The sequence below is a fragment of the Anomaloglossus baeobatrachus genome, chromosome 3 (genome assembly GCF_048569485.1).
Source record: "Anomaloglossus baeobatrachus isolate aAnoBae1 chromosome 3, aAnoBae1.hap1, whole genome shotgun sequence".
NCBI classification, from domain to species: domain Eukaryota; kingdom Metazoa; phylum Chordata; class Amphibia; order Anura; family Aromobatidae; genus Anomaloglossus; species Anomaloglossus baeobatrachus.
Window position 1 is genome coordinate 361234096 of NC_134355.1, and position 23350 is coordinate 361257445.

General features: G+C 41.9%; 1 protein-coding gene across 5 annotated transcripts in view; it reads right to left on the reverse strand.

Moving 5' to 3' along the window:
* Positions 1–19484: 19484 nt before the first annotated feature.
* Positions 19485–23350, reverse strand: part of ANKRD6 (ankyrin repeat domain 6) — a 296026-nt gene continuing 292160 nt past the window's right edge. For 2 of the 5 annotated variants that reach the window (XM_075340132.1, XM_075340131.1), the window contains one exon: positions 19485–22525. In XM_075340132.1, coding sequence (XP_075196247.1) covers positions 21993–22525 — 533 coding nt within the window. In that variant the 3' untranslated portion in view covers positions 19485–21992. Of the gene's footprint in view, positions 22526–23122; positions 23203–23350 lie in introns of all 5 variants that reach the window. The other 3 variants (XM_075340133.1, XM_075340134.1, XM_075340135.1) reach the window with 3 other exon arrangements.

Here is a 23350-nt window from a genome sequence, read left to right on the forward strand (position 1 = left end):
TTCCACTCTCTCTGAACTCTGAAACTGATCTGACTTTTCCCCATCCCAGGCTGTCTAAAACTCCTAGGTGGGTGTCTTCCAACCACCTGGTTCCGCCCCCTGGTGTGCCTATCAAGCCCATTGGGGGTGACTAGGGTTTTGTGGTTGGCTGTGTTACCTGTGAGGGAAGGGTGTAATGCGGGGCCCTATTTGTGACTACCTGGCCCAGCTAGGGCGTTACACTTACACTTGGTGATGCTATGGTGAGAACCCGGCCATGAAGACCCCTCCAGGCAGGACCAAACTAACTCTGTTATGGAATGTGAACGGTCTTCCTGCTCTGCTTCTGCAGAGCCCAGCGCTGTAACTACTTCAGTAAGTTCTCTGAAACAGGTTGAGTTGGGTCACTATCTATAAGCTTTGCCAGCCAGTTACAGTGAAGGAAATAATTATTTGATCCCTTGCTGATTTTGTAAGTTTACCCTCTGACAAAGACATGAACAGTCTATAATTTTAAGGGTAAGTTAATTTTAACAGTGAGAGATAGACTATCCAAAATTAAATCCCAAAAAATTATTTGCATTTTGCAGAGAGAAATAAGAATTTGATCCCTCTGGCAAACAAGACTTAATACTTGATGTCAAAACCCTTGTTGGCAAGCACAGTAGTCAGACATTTTTAGTAGTTGATGATGAGATTGGTGCACATGTCAGGAGGAATTTTGGTCCACTCCTCTTTGCAGTTCATTTCTAAATCACATTTTGAGGTTGTTGCCTGTCAACTTGGAACTTCAGCTCCCTCCATAGGTTTTCTATGGGATTAAGATCTAGAGACTGGCTAGGCCACTCCATGACCTTAATGTACTTCTTTTTGAGCTACTCCTTTGTATGTTTTGGGTCATTGTCGTGCTGGATTTTTAATGTCCTGGCAAGGGAAGGAGGTTGTCACTCAGTATTTTATGGTGCATGGCTCCATCCATTGTCCTATTGATGCGCTGAACTAGTCCTGTGCCCTTAGCAGAGAAATACCCCAAAACATAATGTTTTCACCTCCATGATTGACAGTGGGGATGGTGTTCTTTGGGTTATAGGCAGTATTTCTCGTCTTCCTAACATGGTATGTTAAGGCCAAAGAGATCAATTTTTATCTCATCTGACCACAGCATCTTCTCTAAATCACTCTCAGAATCATCCAGGTGTTCACTGGCAAAGTTCAGATGGGCCTGCACATGTGCCTACTTGAGCAATGGGATTTTGCAGGCATTACAGGCTTTTAAGCCATTACGGCGTAACGTGTTACCAATGGCTTTCTTGGTGACAGTCGTCGCCGCTGCCTTGAGATCATTAACAAGTTCCCCGCCCCCATGTAGTTTTAGGCTGATCTCTTACCTTCCTCATGATCTTGGATACCCCATGAGGTGAGATTTTGCATGGTGCCCCAGATCGGTTGATTGACACTCATTTTGTATTTCTTCCATTTTCTTACTATTGCACTTACTTAGTTGTCTCCTTCCCTCCCAGCATCTTTCTTATGGTTTTGTAGCCTATTCCAGCCTTGTGCAGGTGTATGATCTTGTCCCTGACATCCTTAGGCTAGGGCCCCACTTTGCGTTTTTAACCTGCGTTTCTGCAGCGGTTTGAGCTGCAGCGTTTTATGGCCAAATGGCTTGCGTTTTGTTTTTCCATGTTATCCTATGGAAAATGTGAAATTTCTGACCACACTTTGAATTTCAAAACGCTGCGTTTAATTTGCATAATTTGTGGCAAAAAACATGCGTTCAAAGAAGCAACATGTCAATTGTTTTTGCCATTTTGGGTGCGTTTTGCTAACATTGAAGTCAATGAGAAGTTGCAAAAAACAAGATTCCTTCAAATTCCTGCATTTTACCTGCTTTTTATGTGCAGAAAACATGCGTTTTGGACTACCAAAACGCATGTTTTTTGGACATTAAAATAATGATTTCATATGTCCCTTTACACACACATAATCCGACAATTAAATTTAAGAAAAATAATAATTTATTGCTATTTTTCCAAAAAATAATATATTACCGCTATAATTTTATTAAATATTTCTATTTCCTTAATTATTTCTAAAATTCTATACGTGTTCCTTTTTTTTCTCTTTTTTCATTTTGTTTGACTGTTTAAACTTTATTTAGCAGTGTCTTGATGTTCAAAACGCATCTGTCAAAACGCAGGTGAAAAAGCGTGCAAAAAGCACTGAAAACGCATCTAAAACGCGGTAAATACGCATGCGTTTTCAGCGCTAAATTTCTGAAAAAGGCAACTTTGGTCAAATCAATGAAGCCAAAAACGTGCGTTTAGAACTGCAAGTAGGAGAACGTAAAGTGGGGTCCTAGCCTAAGAATGCTCTTTGGTCTTGCCCATATTGTAGAGGTTAGAGTGTGACTGATTGATTGAGTTTGTGGACAGGAGACTTTTATACAGGTGACAATTTAAGACAGCTGTCTTTAATGCAGGTAAGGAGTTGATTAGGAGCCTCTAAGTGATCTGTAGGAGCCAGAACTCTTAATTGTTGGTAGGGGATCAAATACTATTTCTCTCTGCAAAATGCAAATAAATTTATATAATTTAGACAATGTGATTTTCTGAATTTTATTTTGAATCTCTCACTGTTAACCTACCCTTAAAATTATAGACTGTTCATGTCTTTGTCAGTGGGCAAACTTACAAAATCAGCAAGGGATGAAATAATTATTTCCTTCACTGTATTTGATTTCTGTTCATTTGTTTCTCCTCCATTGGTGCAGGACCTGTAGTAATTTCCTTCTCTGCCTCATCTTAGGGAGACAAGATTACTGCACCAAAGAAGGAGAAAAACCCAAGCCGAAGGTTTGTTGTATGCTATAGAAAACTCCCATCCTCACACAAGAAAAAAATATGTCAGGCATGCACCGACAACATTGTCAGAGAGGAACAACCATCCCTATTAGATTAAATCAGGGGACTAGTCTGACAAGAAGTTCAGACGTTCATAGCCTCCTCTTCGAAAGTCCATGCTACCTCCAAGAAAAGGAAAATTTGTACAGTGGAGGAATCCGATGTGGATTCTATTGAGGATCCAAGCTCTGATGTATTTGAAGAGGACATAGCCTCTGTTTCAGACAAAAAGACTGAAGAGAAGAGATATCTCTTCTTGTCCGAAGATATGGAGGAGCTTTTGGATGCCATAAGATGCACCATGGGAGTAGAGGAAGAAAAAGTTGCACACTCAATTCAGGATCAAATGTTTGAGGGACTTACAGCCAAAAAGAGAAAAGGATTCCATCTCCATGAAAACATCCAAAATCTGATCCTACAGAAATGAGAAGCTCCGGAAAAGTGTCTGAGCATTTCAACCGAGTAAAAAAAAAAAAAAGATTCCCAATAGAAGGAGAATTCTCTAGATGAGAGGTCCCAAAAGGCCAAAGTGGCAAAAAAATACAGTACTTCTTTTTTGAGGATGCCTCTCAGCTTAAAGACCCATAGACCACAAAACAGAAAACTTGCTAAAAAAAAAAAAAAAAAAAGAAATGATGTCGACTGTCTTACTTAAAGCGAACATCGCATTCACCTGTGTAGCCAAAGCCTTATTTTACTGGCTAGACCGGTTAGAAGAACATCTCTCCCAGGGCACATCCCAGGAAGATCTATTGGCCTTCCTCCCGGTTCTGCAAAAGGCTTTCTGGCTGACAACTCCGCTGAATCTGTTCGAGTCACAGCAATGTTGGCAGTTCTATCTAATTTCACGATATCCAAGATAAAGCTCTGCTCTATTCCCTTCCAGGGGAAATAGGTCTTTGGCCCAGCCCTGGATGAGCTTCCAGAGAAGACACCAGACCATAAGAAAATCGCTACCAGAACAGAAGATTCTGAAAAAGAAACAGTTTTTTCATACCCAACAAACCCAACCACCCCAGCAAACTGTTTAAGTCATACAGAGGGAAAGGGAAAACCGGATATTTGAGCTATCCTAAAGGAGGGAAAAGCAAAAACATCCTTGTCTCACCCAATCAGGACAAATGACGTCAATATTGTAGGGAGCCGGATTTCAGGATTCTTTCCCCAGTTGCAGATGATATCCTCCAGCCAGTGGGTCTTAAACACCATCCAGAAGGGCCTGAAAATAAAATGTACCTCTTGCCCTCCACACTGCCTAAACATAATTTCCCTTTCAACAGAAGGATCCAGGGAGGTACTATCCTCAAGTCTTCAAAACCTTCAAGACTCCGGGGTAATCTCTCCCATCCCAGTGGCAGAAATCGGTACTTTCCTCTATTTGTACCTTTTCCTGGTAAGGAAACCCAACAGTTCCCATCGAATAATAATTAGTCTAAAACAATTAAATGGTCTACAAGCATTTCAAGATGGAGTCCATAAAGCCTACATTCCCACTGATTGGACAAAACTTCGTGATAGCAACCATAGATATTATCATGTGCCCATCCAACACTCCCACCTGAGGTTTGCAGTGTTTCAGGACCAACAAGTCCGACATTTCAAATACAAGATACATTCATTCGGGATCTCATCTCCCTCTCAGGTCTTCACCAAAATTATGGTGGAGGTCGTATCCTTTATCAGTATCCTTTATCACTAGACTGAACATCTGCGTTATACCTTCCCCAATGACGTCCTAATTGTTGCACCCTCTATTCTTCTTTTAACAACCCATATAGGGAAAACCCTTGAAAACCTGGTCCCCAGGATGAATAGTGAAGCTACAGCAATCAGATCCATCTCCCTCAACCAAAAAGAAATTCCTGTGAGATCTGCTAGATTGACAAAGACAGACATCTTCCCTCCCAAAAGACCGACAGATAGAATTACGGCACAAAATCTTGTCACTATGAGACCAGAGATCACCCACCCATCAGGTCAGCAATATCTTTGCTGGTGTCTATGACTGCTGGCAATCAGGTGGTAGTCTGGGCTCAGGCACATAAAATGACTCTTCAGACGCATATTCTATCATCTTGGGATAGACCTCACAGATCTCTGAACAAAAGAATCTCCCTCCCAGGTCGTGTAAGAGCTTCCCTAGCTTGGTGGCTAATTCCGAGAAACCTACAAAAAGGAGTAACCTGGCATCCAGACCCAATAGTCACATTTACAATAAATGCCAGCCAGAGAGGTTGGGGGGCCGTGGTAGCATAGACATCCTTCCAGGGAATCTGGACACCCAAAACCAGCCTCCGATCCTTGAACTTCAGAGGACTGAAGGCAGTGGAAAAAACCCTCAGGACGGCACCTAATCCATGGGTCTTGTGTAAAGATCTACTCCGACAATGTAACAACGGTAGCTCACCTATGCCACCAGGGAAGCACAAAACACAAGGGTTTGTAGGAGGTATATAGAAGAATATTCTCATGGGCAGAAAGACAACTACTATCCCTATCGGCCTTTCACCTGAAGGGATCTGCCGGCATAAAAGCAGACTTCCTCAACAGACAAGATGTTCACCCAGGCAACTGGAGTCTGAACTCAAAGGTATTCCAAATACTGACCAAAAAGTGGGGCCATGCCAAGGTGGGTTTGTTGACATGCCATCAGAAAACCACTTTCTTTAAATCCAAGGGACAAATGCCTAGCGGTAGATGCAGTCACCCACCCATGGACTTTCCAACTAGCCTACGCCTTTCTGCCAATTCCCATATTGGCAAAAACACTACAGAAGATCCGGACAGATGGGGTCACCATCATTCATCTTCAACTCTAAATCCAAACCGCTGGATCCAGTCCACCCCAATATATCACAGATTCTAGACTTCCTACAAAATAGGTTTGAAGCCCGTTTCAAGTCCAACACTCTAAAGGTACAGGTTTCAGTCTTAAGCTCCCTTTTTATGTAAATCTTGCAAACCATCAATGGATTAAAATGTTCTTAACATCGGCCCTCAGGCTTTGCCCTAGGCAACCCAATCTAATTCCTCCTTAGTAACTCAATATTATCCTCAAAGGCATGAGACAGCCTTCGAGCCAATTGCCTCTATAAGCCTACAGATGTTATCGTGGAAAATCGACTTCACAATTACCACATCAAGGAGAGTTAGCGAACTCCAAGCACTATCAGTAAGAGAACACTACCTACAAATTCTGAAAGACAGAATCATCTTTCGCCTCAACCCATCCTTTCGATTGTACTACATTCTCTCCAACAGACAGGTCCCTGGAGGAGAGACCCAAATCTCTTTATCCACACCTTAAGACAGAAAAAAGGCAAAAAAGCAGCAAAAAACACCATCGCTAACTGGATGAGGAATGCTATATGTGAGGCACATAAAAAACAAAACCAAACACCACCAGCGAGACTTACAGCCCACTCCACCAGATCCATATCTACTTCCTGGGCTGAAAGGGCAAATGCTTCCATTGAGCAGATATGCAGAGCTGCCACATGGTCTTCAATCCACACATTCATCAGATACTATAGACTGTACCTAGCTTCCAGCAAGGACTTAGCCTTTGGTAGAAAAGTTCTTCAAGCTATTGTCCCCAACCCCCCAACAAAAAATTCTTCGTTGGTACTCCTCCCGTGGTGCTGTCGTGGAGGGTGACTGGAGAAAACAGAATTAGTCTTACCGGTAATTAGATTTCTAGGAACCTTCCACAACAGCACCAGTTTCACTCCCTATGTTATATAACTACAATTTTTGTAATGGCTTTTTTCTTAAAGTAAAATATTAACCATTCATGATGGTGTGATCTTTGAAAAACACTGGAAGGGAGGTGGAGAGAAGCCTTTTAAACCTTTGTGTTTCCTATCCCTATTAGGGTGCAGATTTAACCTCCTGTGGTGCTGTTGTGGAGGGTCCCTAGAAACCGAATTACAGATAAGACATTCTATTTTCTATACATGTGAATTACAGGTTATAAATGAACACTTGCAAATAATTTTTGTACATATGTGGACTCAGAGCAATGTTAATATCTGCATATTTTTGGCACTATTACCGTGTTTCTCCAAAAATAAGATTTACCCTGAAAATAAGCCCTAAGAGTAATTTTCAGCCTTTTTACAGTATGCAAAAAATATAAGCCCTACTCCAAAAATAAGCCTTAGTTGCTGTTCAATAATGAAGTGTCCAGGCAGCTAAAAAAGTTAAAGAATACACCAGGGCACTTCATTAAAGAAAAAGACAGTCCCAAAAGAGAGAAAACAGCCCCAAAAATTAAATGACAGCCCCAAAAGAAAGCAACCAGTCCCCCCCAAAAAATTGCACTTCCCAGACCCCAAACAACTAGTTAGTGAAATGCCGATTGTGAATGGGCTCTCCGACAGTGATCTGCGTCACTGTCCTGTCCCTCGCTGTTCCACTCACACACACATAAGGTACCAGTACTCCTCCGCAGTCTCTCACACACACACACACACACACACACACTGGGTCCAGTATCCCTCTGCGCGTGCCCACATACACAGATATCAGGTCCAATTTCCCTCCACTCTCACACACATCGGGCCCAGTATCCCTCTGCTCACACACACACACACACACACCGCCAGGTGGCAGTATCACTCTCCTCTCACTACAGGCACAGGCAGACACACAGGGGTGGGAATACATAGCAAAACGCAACCCATGTATTCCCACTCCTGTTGCACCTGTCAATCATACTAGCAGTGCATTGCTGGAACTTTACTTGCACATATTTCTGAAATAAAACATCCAATCTCAGAACAAAGGCTATGCTTACATTTTGCATCCTAGCGCCAGTATGGCACTGGGTTTACTTTATATATGAAAATCCTGATGGCTGATCCTCTTTAATGATGATTTCTGAAGTCAGTGGCACTGCCCCAAAATGAATGCACAAGTCTCTGAACTCCGTGTTACTGGCTGCAGCATTATCAACGTGATATCAGCATTACAGACAATTAAAGACACTGGTAGCCAAAGCTGAGACTCTAAGCTGGACCTGTGAAGGTAAAGCTATTTTTTTTTTTTTTTATCAAATTGCAACCATTCAACAAGGGTTTTCCAAAATCTGAAAAACCCTTTAACTTTTATTGAGTAAACAAAAGCAAAATGTTCTATTGTCTGTGTTCTATACATGTTTTTGTATTTTAAATTATTATTACATTTTTATTTCTGCAAAATTACCAGTTTCAACAGATTTAAAATGAAAATCTAAAATGTAATATAACACTGAGTATGGTTTGATTATTGAAAAAAAACAAAACATAAGAAATTACTTAAATTACACTGAGTGAATAATACAAAAAAAAAAGTGCGATCCTTCTCCACACTGTCAGTCTGCAAGGTTTTCTGCATGTTCCACAACATCTTTAAAACCAGGAATAAGATTCAAGTTTCGCAGGAAATAAACTCCTATGTTCTATATATGTAGGTTGGTTTTTTAAGGGAATTTCACCCCCAAACTATTTATATACTCATGTTTCTCTTTCAAAGACAAGTCCAGCAATACCTTTAAAAAGGGCTGGATGATTTCCTCAGTACACAGAACATTGTAGGTTATAAATGACTTAATTTATTTTAGAAATTAAAAGAGTAAAACATAACTCCTCCGGAGTAAAACATAACTCCTCCGATCAACGCGTTTCAGATGCGGTCGTCTTTAGTCATGATCAATGTCCGAAACGCATTGATCGGAGGAGTTATGTTTTACTCTTTTAATTCCTAAAATAAATTTGAAGTTTTATTTACACTTGTGAATTTTTTCATGGACGTCCTGTGCTGGGGATCCGCCTTTGTTTGATCACTCACAGCCTCTCCCATCCTGCGAGCACCGTCCGGATTCTCCTCCTGGAATTTACCTTGTGGTGGTGAGCTGAAACACACTTTTTTACTATAAATGACTTAATGACAAAATATATAATTGGTGGAGGAAGGTTGAACTACATGAACCTAGGACTTTTTTCAACCTATGGAATTTTACATGGCCAGTGGATTAATCTGTTACTGTGAAATTAGTGTTTGAATTAATATGCAAATAAAGCTGAAGATCTCTTGTAGATCTACTCCCAGCCCTTTTGGGTGTGTTATAGAGCTGAAGTGAAGATGCTTCAGATCTGAAATAACTTTAGCTCTTTTGCCTCATTTGCATATCAATTGAAAAACTGATTTTTTTATTGAATAGCTTGGCTAGGTAAAGGACTTATCTTTGACATAGCTACATGCAGGGGTGGGATTCAGCCGATTCTGTCCGGTTCGGGCGAACCAGTTGTTAAAATAGCAGCCGGTTCCCCGAACCGGCAAGAAACAGCTCTTGCGATTCGGTTCCCTGTATTCACTTGTGTTAGTGTCATTAAGACACTAAGACACTAACACAAATGAATCCCTGTCCCTCCGTACGCACCGCATTTCCGGGTTCAGTGGAGCCTGTCTGCTCCCTGACCCGGCGTGCAGCGACGCGCTGACGCTGCAGAGGGGTCACGGCAGTTTTAGGAGGTAGCTCCTCCTACTGCCATCTGTCAGTGTGCACAGTGCCGCGGAGGAGGACGGAAGACAGAGAGGCCGCCGACGCTTGGAGCAGGTAAGCGCTCAGTGAGCCGAATATGCTGGGAGAGGGGCCGCATAAGATGGCAGCTATATAGGGAGAGGAGACCACACAAGATGGGAACTATATGGGGACAGGGGCTGCAAAAGGTGGCAAATATATGGGGAGAGGAGGCCACATGAAGATGCCAGCTATATGGGGAGAGGAGGCCACATGAAGATGGCAGCTATATGGGGAGAGGAGGCCACATGAAGATGGGAGCTATATGGGGAGAGGAGGCTGCATAGATGGGAGCTATATGGGGAGAGGAGGCCACATAAGATGGCAGCTATATGGGGAGAGGGGGTCGAAAAAGATAAGAGCTATATGGGAAGAGGAGGCCACATGAAGATGGGAGCTATATGGGGAGAGGAGGCTGCAAAAGATGGGAGATATATGTGGAGAGGAGGCTGCATAGATGGGAGCTATATAGGGAGAGCAGGCTGCATAGATGGGAACTATATGGGGAGAGGAGGCCACATGAAGATGGGAACTATATTGGGGCAGGGGCCGCAAAAGATAGCAGCTATATGGGGAAAGGGGCTGCAAAAGATGGCAGCTATATGGGGAAAGGGGCCGCAAAAGGTGGCAGCTATATGGGGAGAGGAGTGGAAGGAGAGCTCCGGCACACTACCTCAATATAGTCAGACACAAAAAGGTTTCTTTTTATACTTATTTGTATTGAAAAAAAGGAATTCATGCATATGATGTCCACAATTTTAACGTTTCGACCATATTCTGGTCTTCATCAAAAGGACCATCTAAATACAAATATGAACACAAATAAATACATCAATGAACACATAGCAGGTGAACAAAAAAATCCTCACACATTGGCAAAGTAGGGGTTCAGTTTAAATGAGGGAAGGAATAATTAGGAATCCTGATCACTGTAGGTAGTGCATAGGAGGTATATATTGTCCATGACACCAACACCCTGACACAAAATGGTAAGTGCCCGTGTGATGGGGATCATTACCTGTGGTAGATAGGCCAGGTGAGTTGTAACTGGGAGATGCGCTGCGGCAAGTACCAAAGGACCGTTACTCAAGAGTATAATTAACCATACAATCTATTAAGGTAAAAAACAAAAGATCTAAACTGCTGAAAATACATGTATACCATTATTCCATATGTACCCATTAATAGTACCTTAGAGCTATAGATCATGAATTATATGTCATGCCGCTACATCCGTTTGGCTCAGTCATACTCTATACTTAGGTGTAGCCACCGTTTCATCTATATAGAGACAGAAAAAAACGTAAATCTTAGGATCCACACACTGGATCATATCAAAAAGCGAGAACTCACATATACTTGCTCAGTAAATGGGTCTAGTCGGAAAAAGGGGGGAGCAAAATCTTGCTATAATGTCCTAGAAAAAATAATGATATAATATGATATACTCATATGTTTGTATCAGTAATATGTCTATGGACATGTGACTACATAGTGAGACCTACCTATAAGGTACAATAAGGTGGTGTCCGTGTCCTGGTTTGAACTCGTGCCTGTATACTCTAGTGTTGCATTTGGTAGTCCTCTACGTGATATTAAATGTCATATATGGAAGTACAAGCTGCTGTGTGTATACACAGGCAAAGGGTTTCTAATGAATGAAAAAAATCCTTTTAGTGAAAATACTTAGCTTATTAATTAGAACTCAGAGGTCAGAACAAAGTTGGTGGACCTGTTCAGGATCCTAACTGGTAATGAATATTGCCCAAAGGAGGACCGGACTGTCTAAACAGAGACAAAAGGAGGACATAAGCAAAATTGTATCAACAGGCCGCAAGGCCTCACCCCATAACTCACCTGAACCCGTGTGAAGTGGCAATAGGACCTTCTCCCTCTCTGTGGCGGTGATAAATGCCAGCTTAGTGGGGGTTTATAAAGGGGATCAGTGTGAGTCACTTCCTGTAATAATGAGGAAGTGGGGAAGTGAACCGCTGTGACGCTTGCGTTTCAAACGTCATGTGACCATCCGTCGCGTCACTTCCGGTTTCGTGTGATCGTCCGATACGTCACTTCCGGTTTTCGTATGGCGATGTCAGGTGCCACTAGTGAGGAGGAGCAGGCCAGGAGGTGTGTCTTATAAGTGACGATAGTATAGGGGGCGTCACTAATCCAAAGGTGATGGTTAGGTGCCGTTCCTACGACTGTGTGTTTTCTCAGTGCCTATAGGCAGCATGTCAGGAAACGTGCACAGGAGTGCGGTGTCAGTAATTCTGGAAAAGATGGAAAAAACATTAGAATCGCAATTTGGCTGTGGATCATTATATTTAAACATAGTTATCATGTTCTAGACATAGGATAATTTGTTGTAACCCATATATAAACCTATCCATGTTACCTTTTAGCGTTCGTATACTGATAACGCATGCATACTTTCTCTGCGCATATGTGTACATATCCTACACACTAATAGGAGAAATGTGTACTAGGTGTACGTATGTATATGTTTATACACTAGAATACACTTGATAAAAATAATCAATAAAAGGAACCTCCAATATATTACTGTACTATATATTTACATTCCTAATATATGATAACTATGTTTAAATATAATGATCCACAGCCAAATTGCGATTCTAATGTTTTTTCCATCTTTTCCAGAATTACTGACACCGCACTCCTGTGCACGTTTCCTGACATGCTGCCTATAGGCACTGAGAAAACACACAGTCGTAGGAACGGCACCTAACCATCACCTTTGGATTAGTGACGCCCCTATACTATCGTACCTTATAAGACACACCTCCTCGCCTACTCCTCCTCACTAGTGGCACCTGACATCGCCATACGAAAACCGGAAGTGACGTATCGGACGATCACACGAAACCGGAAGTGACGCGACGGATGGTCACATGACGTTTGAAACGCAAGCGTCACAGCGGTTCACTTCCCCACTTCCTCATTATTACAGGAAGTGACTCACACTGATCCCCTTTATAAAGCCCCACTAAGCTGGCATTTATCACCGCCACACAGAGGGAGCAGGTCCTATTGCCACTTCACATGGGTTCAGGTGAGTTATGGGGTGATGCCTTGCGGCCTGTTGATACAATTTTGCTTATGTCCTCCTTTTGTCTCTGTTTAGACAGTCCGGTCCTCCTTTGGGCAATATTCATTACCAGTTAGGATCCTGAACAGGTCCACCAACTTTGTTCTGATCTCTGAGTTCTAATTAATAAGCTAAGTATTTTCACTAAAAGGATTTTTTTCATTCATTAGAAACCCTTTGCCTGTGTATACACACAGCAGCTTGTACTTCCATATATGACATTTAATATCACGTAGAGGACTACCAAATGCAACACTAGAGTATACAGGCACGAGTTCAAACCAGGACACGGACACCACCTTATTGTACCTTATAGGTAGGTCTCACTATGTAGTCACATGTCCATAGACATATTACTGATACAAACATATGAGTATATCATATTATATCATTATTTTTTCTAGGACATTATAGCAAGATTTTGCTCCCCCCTTTTTCCGACTAGACCCATTTACTGAGCAAGTATATGTGAGTTCTCGCTTTTTGATATGATCCAGTGTGTGGATCCTAAGATTTACGTTTTTTTCTGTCTCTATATAGATGAAACGGTGGCTACACCTAAGTATAGAGTATGACTGAGCCAAACGGATGTAGCGGCATGACATATAATTCATGATCTATAGCTCTAAGGTACTATTAATGGGTACATATGGAATAATGGTATACATGTATTTTCAGCAGTTTAGCTCTTTTGTTTTTTACCTTAATAGATTGTATGGTTAATTATACTCTTGAGTAACGGTCCTTTGGTACTTGCCGCAGCGCATCTCCCAGTTACAACTCACCTGGCCTATCTACCACAGGTAATGATCCCCATCACACGGGCACTTACCATTTTGTGTCAGGGTGTTGGTGTCATGGACAATATATACCTCCTATGCACTACCTACAGTGATCAGGATTCCTAATTATTCCTTCCCTCATTTAAACTGAACCCCTACTTTGCCAATGTGTGAGGATTTTTTTGTTCACCTGCTATGTGTTCATTGATGTATTTATTTGTGTTCATATTTGTATTTAGATGGTCCTTTTGATGAACACCAGAATATGGTCGAAACGTTAAAATTGTGGACATCATATGCATGAATTCCTTTTTTTCAATAAAAATAAGTATAAAAAGAAACCTTTTTGTGTCTGACTATATTGAGGTAGTGTGCCGGAGCTCTCCTTCCACTATTCTACGTAATTTCTCCTGAGCACCTAATTGGTGAAGCAGGGTCCTCTTCTCTTTTTTCATATGGGGAGAGGAGGCCACATGAAGATGCCAGCTATATGGGGAGAAGAGGCCACATAAAGATGGCAGCTATATGGGGAGAGGAGGCCACATGAAGATGGGAGCTATATGGGGAGAGGAGGCTGCAAAAGATGGGAGCTATATGGGGAGAGGAGGCTGCATAGATGGGAGCTATATGGGGAGAGGAGGCCACATAACATGGCAGCTATATGGGGAGAGGGGGCCGAAAAAGATGGGAGCTATATGGGAAGAGGAGGCCACATGAAGATGGGAGCTATATGGGGAGAGGAGGCTGTATAGGTGGGAGCTATATGGGGAGAGCAGGCTGAATAGATGGGAACTATATGGGGAGAGGAGGCCACATGAAGATAGGAACTATATGGGGAGAGGAGGCCGCAAAAGATGGGAGCTATATGGGAAGAGGAGGATGCATAGTTGGGAGCTATATGGGGAGAGGAGGCTGTATAGGTGGGAGCTATATGGGGAGAGCAGGCCACATGAAGATAGGAGCTATATGGGGAGAGGAGGCCGCAAAAGATGGGAACTATATGGGAAGGAGGAGGATGCATAGATGGGAGCTATATGGGGGGGCTGCATAGATGGGAGCTATATGTCGAGAGGAGGCCGCATAGATGGGAACTATATGGAGAGAGGAGGCCACATAGATGGGAACTATATGGGGAGAGGCCACATAGACGGGAACTATATGGGGAGAGTAGGCCACATAGATGGGAACTACAGTCAGGGCCAGAAATATTTGGACAGTGACACAAGTTTTGTTATTTTAGCTGTTTACAAAAACATGTTCAGAAATACAATTATATATATAATATGGGCTGAAAGTGCACACTCCCAGCTGCAATATGAGAGTTTTCACATCCAAATCGGAGTAAGGATTTAGGAATCATAGCTCTGTAATGCATAGCCTCCTCTTTTTAAAGGGACCAAAAGTAATTGGACAAGGGACTCTAAGGGCTGCAATTAACTCTGAAGGCGTCTCCCTCGTTAACCTGTAATCAATGAAGTAGTTAAAAGGTCTGGGGTTGATTACAGGTGTGTGGTTTTGCATTTGGAAGCTGTTGCTGTGACCAGACAACATGCGGTCTAAGGAACTCTCAATTGAGGTGAAGCAGAACATCCTGAGGCTGAAAAAAAAAGAAAAAATCCATCAGAGAGATAGCAGACATGCTTGGAGTAGCAAAATCAACAGTCGGGTACATTCTGAGAAAAATGGAATTGACTGGTGAGCTTGGGAACTCAAAAAGGCCTGGGCGTCCACGGATGACAACAGTGGTGGATGATCGCCGCATACTTTCTTTGGTGAAGAAGAACCTGTTCACAACATCAACTGAAGTCCAGAACACTCTCAGTGAAGTAGGTGTATCTGTCTCTAAGTCAACTGTAAAGAGAAGACTCCATGAAAGTAAATACAAAGGGTTCACATCTAGATGCAAACCATTCATCAATTCCAAAAATAGACAGGCCAGAGTTAAATTTGCTGAAAAACACCTCATGAAGCCAGCTCAGTTCTGGAAAAGTATTCTATGCACAGATGAGACAAAGATCAACCTGTACCAGAATGATGGGAAGAAAAAAGTTTGGAGAAAAAAGGGAACGGCACATGATCCAAGGCACACCACATCCTCTGTAAAACATGGTGGAGGCAACGTGATGGCATGGGCATGCATGGCTTTCAATGGCACTGGGTCAGTTGTGTTTATTGATGACATAACAGCAGACAAGAGTAGCCGGATGAATTCTGAAGTGTACAGGGATATACTTTCAGCCCAGACTCAGTCAAATGCCGCAAAGTTGATCGGACGGCGCTTCATAGTACAGATGGACAATGACCCCAAGCATACAGCCAAAGCTACCCAGGAGTTCATGAGTGCAACAAAGTGAAACATTCTGCAATGGCCAAGTCAATCACCAGATCTTAACCCAATTGAGCATACATTTCACTTGCTCAAATCCAGACTTAAGACGGAAAGACCCACAAACAAGCAAGACCTGAAGGCTGCGGCTGTAAAGGCCTAGCAAAGCATTAAGAAGGAGGAAACCCAGCGTTTGGTGATGTCCATGGGTTCCAGACTTAAGGCAGTGATTGCCTCCAAAGGATTCGCAACAAAATATTGAAAATAAAAATATTTTGTTTGGGTTTGGTTTATTTGTCCAATTACTTTTGACCTCCTAAAATGTGGAGTGTTTGTAAAGAAATGTGTACAATTCCTACAATTTCTATCAGATATTTTTGTTCAAACCTTCAAATTAAACGTTACAATCTGCACTTGAATTCTGTTGTAGAGGTTTCATTTCAAATCCAATGTGGTGGCATGCAGAGCCCAACTCGCGAAAATTGTGTCACTGTCCAAATATTTCTGGACCTAACTGTATATGGAGAGAGAAGGCCACATAGATGGGAACTATATGGGGAGAGGAGGCCACATAGATGGGAACTATATGGGGAGAGGAGGCACCATAGATGGGAACTATATGTGCAGGTAGTCGGCACAGTGGGACTTCTTATACCTGTAGTGCAACCAGTCACTGCACAGAAGACGACCTGTCCGTTATTATAGGTCATTGCTGTCGCTCTATGGTTGCAAGTGCATCAGACTGTTTGAGATGGTATTGTTTTGGGCGTGAAACCCTTTGAACTTCCCCTGATGAACCCCTAAGCAAACATATAGGGGGGAAACGCGTCGGGATACTTCACTGGATGGTCCCAGCAGATAAGTCATCCCTGCTGGGATTTGTTATTTCTATCTAGGCTCAGCTTGGTGTGTACAAATTACCTTGCTTTTTGTACGGCTGTGCAGGCTTTATGGTCTGTTCAGCTGGATTATGGTTGCTATACTTATGGCAATCTTAGTGAATTGATAATTGCTGACCTGTGACATTTGGCACTAATTAACCTCTTTTTGGTGGTTGGTGTTCCTCTGACAACTAGAGGGTTGCAGGGAGAGAATAGGGCGAGACGACGAGGAGCGGGGGTACCCGAAACTTTATGGTGCACCTCCGCTGGTAGGTAGGCGATAGGGAGGGATAATTAACCCCCTCCCCCTATAATAAGTAGTACGACTACCCTAACACAACAACTACTACAGTTGATTTATTTATTCTAAATAAGTTACCATCACTCATCCTACTAATCGTCTCTACCATCTTCTGCACTTACCTCACATGACTGGTCTGTATTGAGTGGACATTAAGAAGCAATATAACTTTTTATAATTACGATTTTAATATTGAATATTAATAAAATCTCTTATAGGAGTTTTTCTTCTTTGGTTTTTGGCTAGAATGGATTTCCCAAGCTGGCCCCATTCCTACTCCCTGCACCGACAAGGAGTTTCAGTGGAGGAGGTGGTCTCACATGTGCACTGTGGCACCACACAACATCTTACATGGATGATATCAGTTGTTAACTAATAAATGTCTTTCAAGGAACAGGCCTGACAATTTCATTTTTAATATAATAGTAAATCCTTACACCTGCCATGTCTATAATCCAAAAAATTTTGAGAATAGAGATTTTCTTACAAAAATACTCTGAGGCGCAATCATCTCTTGCCATTGACCTGAAGACCTTTCTGTGCATAACTACCCTATTTTGAGCTAACAGCCCTAAATTTTCATATTTTGTTTAAGCACAAGTATTAAAAATGTTTTTTAGCTAGGACTTGACGGGGATGTGCATTGCATGACAAATTGCAACACTGGATGTAATGATTTCCTATGCTGTCATGTTACAAATGTAACACAGTCACGTTTCCAAATGTGTTGTGTTTTATGTTACTAGTCGCAAGCGACAAACTCGCCATAGATTCCAATGCAAGACTTGTCTGTAACTTTGATTTATTTTCAGCAAAAGCAAAGCTCTAAAATAGTCATACATCACAGACAAGTTATGATAAACTTATTCGGTCATGTATCATGGGACATGTAACTCTCACTTGAGGTTCTTCAGAGTAGACTTGAGTGCCAGTTGAGGTCGGACACAGCGGGCTTACAGTTGGCAAAGTATCCTATAAAATCTACACAGCTAAAGTGGATTTATCTCAGGTGGGAGTACATTGTAATGGCAATTCTAAGAAAGAGTGCTTCGTACTTTTATTAACTGAATGTAATAACCATTTTTTAACAACCAGTACAGCTAACAACAATCAGAACAGCCGTTCACTTAGGGAAATCCTAAACATGTGATATAATCCATCCAAATAACACTTACAGTGAACCTGTCAGGTGCAATATGCACCCTGAACCACAAGCAGTTCTGGGTCCATATTGCTAATCCCTGCCTAAGGCCTAAGACACACAGCATGAAAATCGGAGCAAGTGGAATGAGATAACACATCATATTCCACTCGGACCAATATTAGCCTATGTGCCAGCACCCATGAGCGATTATATTCTCAGCCCTAATCGGACCGAGAAAACAGTCGCAGCATGCTGCGACTGTAATGCGATCCTTGTTTCTCTCGCACCCATTCAAGTCTATGGGGAGAGAGAAAAATCGCACTGCACTCGCAAACACCGGTGTAATGCGAGTGCAGAGCGAGCATGGCAATAGCCGGCAACGGAGGAGAGAAGGAGATTAATCCCTCCCTCTCATCCGCAGCGCCGGCCCGCCTCGCACGATCAGACTTCAGTCGCAGTGACACTCAGCTCCCGCTGTGCTGCCAGCGTGAGCCGAGTGTCATGCAAGGATCGCAGTAGTCCCCTGTGTGGCCCCGGCCTAACTGTCCCAGTATCTAGTAGCATAGATAAAAGGATCTATATGATATGCTAATGAACGCAGGGACTAGTCGCAAGAGCGTTAGATCCTGCGCTCATTCTGCTCTCTTAGCATGGTAGCATGCCCAAAGGGGCGTGTAACATGCTATTCAATGCAGCAGCACCAGCAGTGACGCGCGTACATGTCTGTTGCTTTAGCATCAGATGCCGGGCAGTGTGCATGATCATAAGTCCATGGCATTAGACCTCTCTGAAGCAGAATGCGTACACCCAAGTAGTGCGCATGACTGGAAGTGCGGTGACCTGATCATACGCAGTACCCGGTGTCTGAGGCTCCAGCAACGGACAGGTATGCATGTCACCGCTGGTGATGACGCTGGCAGTGGGCATTGAATAGCATGTTAGCACACCCCTGTGGGCGTACTACCATGCTAAGAGGGAAGAAAGCGCAGGAACTAATGCCCGTGCGACTAGTCCCTATTCTCATTAGCATATTATATAGGATCTTTAGAAATACTTTTTCTAAAGCTCCCTTTATCTATGCTACTATTATTAGCAATATGCACCTAGAACTGCTCGTGGTTCTGGGTGCATATTGCACCTGACAAATTCCCATTAATAAAAGTATTTCCGATGCCCAGGAGACCTGGAATCCTCCAGAGCACAGGAAAAACAATAGAGAAGGCAAACAAACTACAGCCTGCTCAAAGGTGCTGTGCAAAGTAGTAAGTATATCTGAGCCAAATTCGAAAAGCCTTACTTGCCCCTACACCAAGCTTATACAGGCAGCAATTTCATTGGTCTTTTCAATGCATTTCCACATAGGCTTTCCCTGCAGCAAGAGCATTTGGCTCAATGTTTTATACAGGAAGGTCTTACAAAAATATGAACATTCTGAATGGTTCCAACAAATACGGTTAAATAATGCCCATGATAAATAATTTTGTTAGTCAATGGGGGTGATGGGGTTGTACCATTTATATTGTAACATAACATAGAAAATAAAATACATTTGTCAAAACACATTCTAGAATAGAAAAAAAAATAAAATAAATTATAGCAGAACTGAAAATCTTGAAGATGAAATATATGATGGCCGTATAGCTGGATTTCCTTATAGAGCATGCAGTGTTATCTGGCTCTGAGTTCTCCCTGGTCACACACAACTATAGTTTACGCAGTTAGTTGCTTTCTGTGTCCAAGCTCTCGTTCACACTTGCAAATTTCATAACCCATTTTTAATGCCAAAATCCGGAGTGGATCCTAAACATACATAAAATATAATGGAAACATACTTCTTTCCTTATCTTTTACAGAAGTGAAGGAGGCAGAACACTGAGGAAATAGTGAAACACCTCCTGAATTTTGGCAATGTTCATACTAAGCAAAGGGTCAGCATAAAATCCCAAAGAAAGGCAGGGAATCTAGCTCAACAAGTGATTTTCCTTTATTAATAATTTCCAATGGATAGCATTACAAAATAATCATTTTCACGTGGATAACATATCCTATAAGTGGGGTATAATAGTTATAATAGCCCTATCTACGTGTTTCAGGTGCTGAGTAGCACCCTTAATCATGACATAATGATGCTATCCATTGGAAATTATTAATAAAAGAAAATTGCATGTTGAGCTGGATTCCCTGCATTTCTTTTGGATCGTTTTGGCTTTGGCAGAGCTGAATCCGGGACACCTTGGTGATTTGAGATGAGCATACGGTGAGCTGGTCCACATTTAGAAGTCTCCTTGTCAGCATACAATGTTGTATCCATAGTCCATGGTCCCGCTGTATAAAAGACAAGGTTTTATTCACACAGTCATTATATGGTTCCATAAAAAAACTTTGAGAAAGAAATCCACCTTTTTTTCCCTTTAGCATTGGAGCTAATTCTATGGCACTCACATCAAATCTCAAAGCCGGAGTGTGTGTGAATGCTTACCCCCTGTTTCAAGATTTTTGTAGGTTCCAATAATGATGCAGTTTTAACACTATTGATATATACAATACATTAACTAATAAATGGGTTTTCTTGAGAAAAAAAAGTGAAGGAAGTTGGTCTTCAGTTATTATGTGGTTGTGTTACAAAGGCCCAAGCAGGTGAACAGAGCAGAATCCTGACAGTGTGCATATGACACACTATTAAGGTTCACCAAAATGTAGTCAGAGTAACTGCAGAATTTCATACCTTGCCTGGAGCATTCCCTTGTAGGAAAAACTAATATAAAATGTAGAGAAATACAGTAACATTTCTTGGTTTGACAACAGACTGGGAGTCAAATAAAGTAAAGTTACAGAAACAGGTAAAATTGGCTTCATTTTTATATGTTGCATTGACTTTACAATTCAGTTGAACTTATGCTGCTGATTAGAGATGAGCGAACCCAGTGTTCGGACCAAACACAGACTTTAAAAAAAAACCAAACAAATAAAACAGAGTTCAGGTGCTTAATGTATGCAAACCACTCTCGCGAGCATCACTGTGCTTGGGTACGCTCGGTGCTCAATCCAGTGCGAGCCACTTTCAGTGATTTAACAACTCGCACTGGGGGCAGCAACAGCATGATTGGATGAAGTGAGAACAAAAAAAACAAAATTATATTGAAAAACCCGCCCCTGGAAGTGATCTGTTTATGGCTGGCTGCATGAGGACGAAGACCTGAACTGCCCAATTAGTGACTTCCACTGGGATTCAGGCCAAGCCTGGGTCCCAAATCAAACTTTATATAAAGTCCGGGTTGAACCCGCCGAACCGAACTTCAATGGGTCCACTGATCTCTACTTATGATCAGCCATCTAGTGTACTCTAATAAAGTACCTAATGCTGATCTTACACAGGTGCTTTGCAGGATACAATTTCTGATAGGACCTTTTAATATCTTTACTATACCTAGAAGCAGATCCAATTGTGGGTCTGTCTAGGGACTAATTTATGCTACAAAGGCTATATTGTATTTTTAAATGCTGGTCTTCGGAAGCGGCTGCAAGGAAACCTAAAGCCACACATAAGTTGCTTGAATATTTTGGTTCCAATGCAACTTAAATTATTTCCTATGGGGAAAGCAACCTGTGTCTGACATTTTTAAAACTGTTGCAATTTTGTCTCATAGCAATCTATAACACAAAGCACACATGTCACACCATATACTTGCTGTCAGAATGGCAGGTGGCAATTGCAGAGTGGTACATGCACATGATTACAGCATAAAAAGTACAGCAGAGTAAATGGTGATCCTATGGCACATGACAGTGGATGGTACAAGATCTATTCACCAGACATTTAGGCCATGCAATTCATAGAGGAACACTCAATATTAATGCATGCCTTGGATTTTTATTATCTTTAATGTAGTACTGGACGTGGCTTTGTAAGTTCATGCACAAAAGCTTGGAATATTTCCATAAAACACTGATATTGGTTATGGAGATGGTCAAGTGAAATGGTTCCTTTGTACAGATGCATTGTTGCTAGCTTTCCTTCGGTAATTTAGTCCGTAACTTCATAAGCTCCTCTTCTAAGCTCCTTATATGTTGCTGTAAGGCTATTTTATCTTCAGTTGCCCTCAGGTTTGCTTGAGATTTGGCTTCCTCTATCTTTCTTTCATACCATCTTTCCATCTGAGTAGATACTGCCTCAAAGAAGTATTGAGTTATTTCCAGTGCTTGAGATGCATCTCTAACCCTTGGAACAGTTTGCTCGTCAGTTGTACTACAACCTTGATTTTGATGTCCAGGCATTGGTGCTCTCTGCCGTAATTGACCAGTTTTTGCACATTTTCTTGTCTGGGTCCCTCTGTCCATGAGGTTTGCAATCTGTTTGTCTGCTTTCTTGGCATCTGATAAGTTCTTGTTAGTGGGATGGATTTTAGTGTGTCTCATTTTAGGGTTGGGAAGGCTGGAAGTGGACAGGTCTGGATGAAGCCTGAAGGTCGATGCACAGTTTGCTTTTTCTTTAGGCCTTACATCAGGTGGCACGACAGGAATAGATGACTGCTCTATGGCTATTGAAGAAAATGAAACAGATAAGTTGCAAAACAATCCAAAACTACCAATTATACTGAAATGGAAAGGTCTTTTAATAAAATCCTGAATAAAACACGTCTCAGCACAAATGTTTGTACTTTCATCTTGTCAGTTGAATCATTGCTTTTCTGGAGTTTTTAGCAGATTAACGAGGATGGTTCTGCTCTATCCTAAGTGATCCCTGCAACTAATATGTCATTCTGAGCTTTATGCATTAATACTAAAGGAAACACTGATTTACTTTCATTGTCTTCCTCTCTTCCTTCCCTGAAGGTTTATTCTGATCTTCTATAATAAAAATAGTAATTAAACAATCAAATGTTACAAGAAAAATCCTATTCACAAGCATTTTACATTCTTCGTCTGCTGAATAACCAGTAAGGTGAAAGTGTGGTGAAATGAAAGGAAACAAAACGCCCTCCAGTGAAATACTGTCATGTACGACACTGGCCTTCTAAATCATAAGGTATGTGCAAGCCATTACTTCACATCACAAATGCCAAAACAAGGGATTGATCCCTCTTTTTACGAGAAAGGGCAGATCCATGCAAATCATCAAACTTGTAAGACCTCACCAGCACATGATATGGCTCTTTGGAGTAATGCTTGGGGGTGCAGCCAGACATCACAGAAGAGGAGACCTGCAAACACGAACCTCAAAGCACCAGGGCAGAAAAAAAGAGAACACTGGAATGCCATATATAACGAGTAGTTTAAGGGCAAACAAGTAGCAGTCATTTGTACTTTAACATTACGACAAAATATAAAAGGAACCTGACAGTTGATGCATGCTACTCGATCCA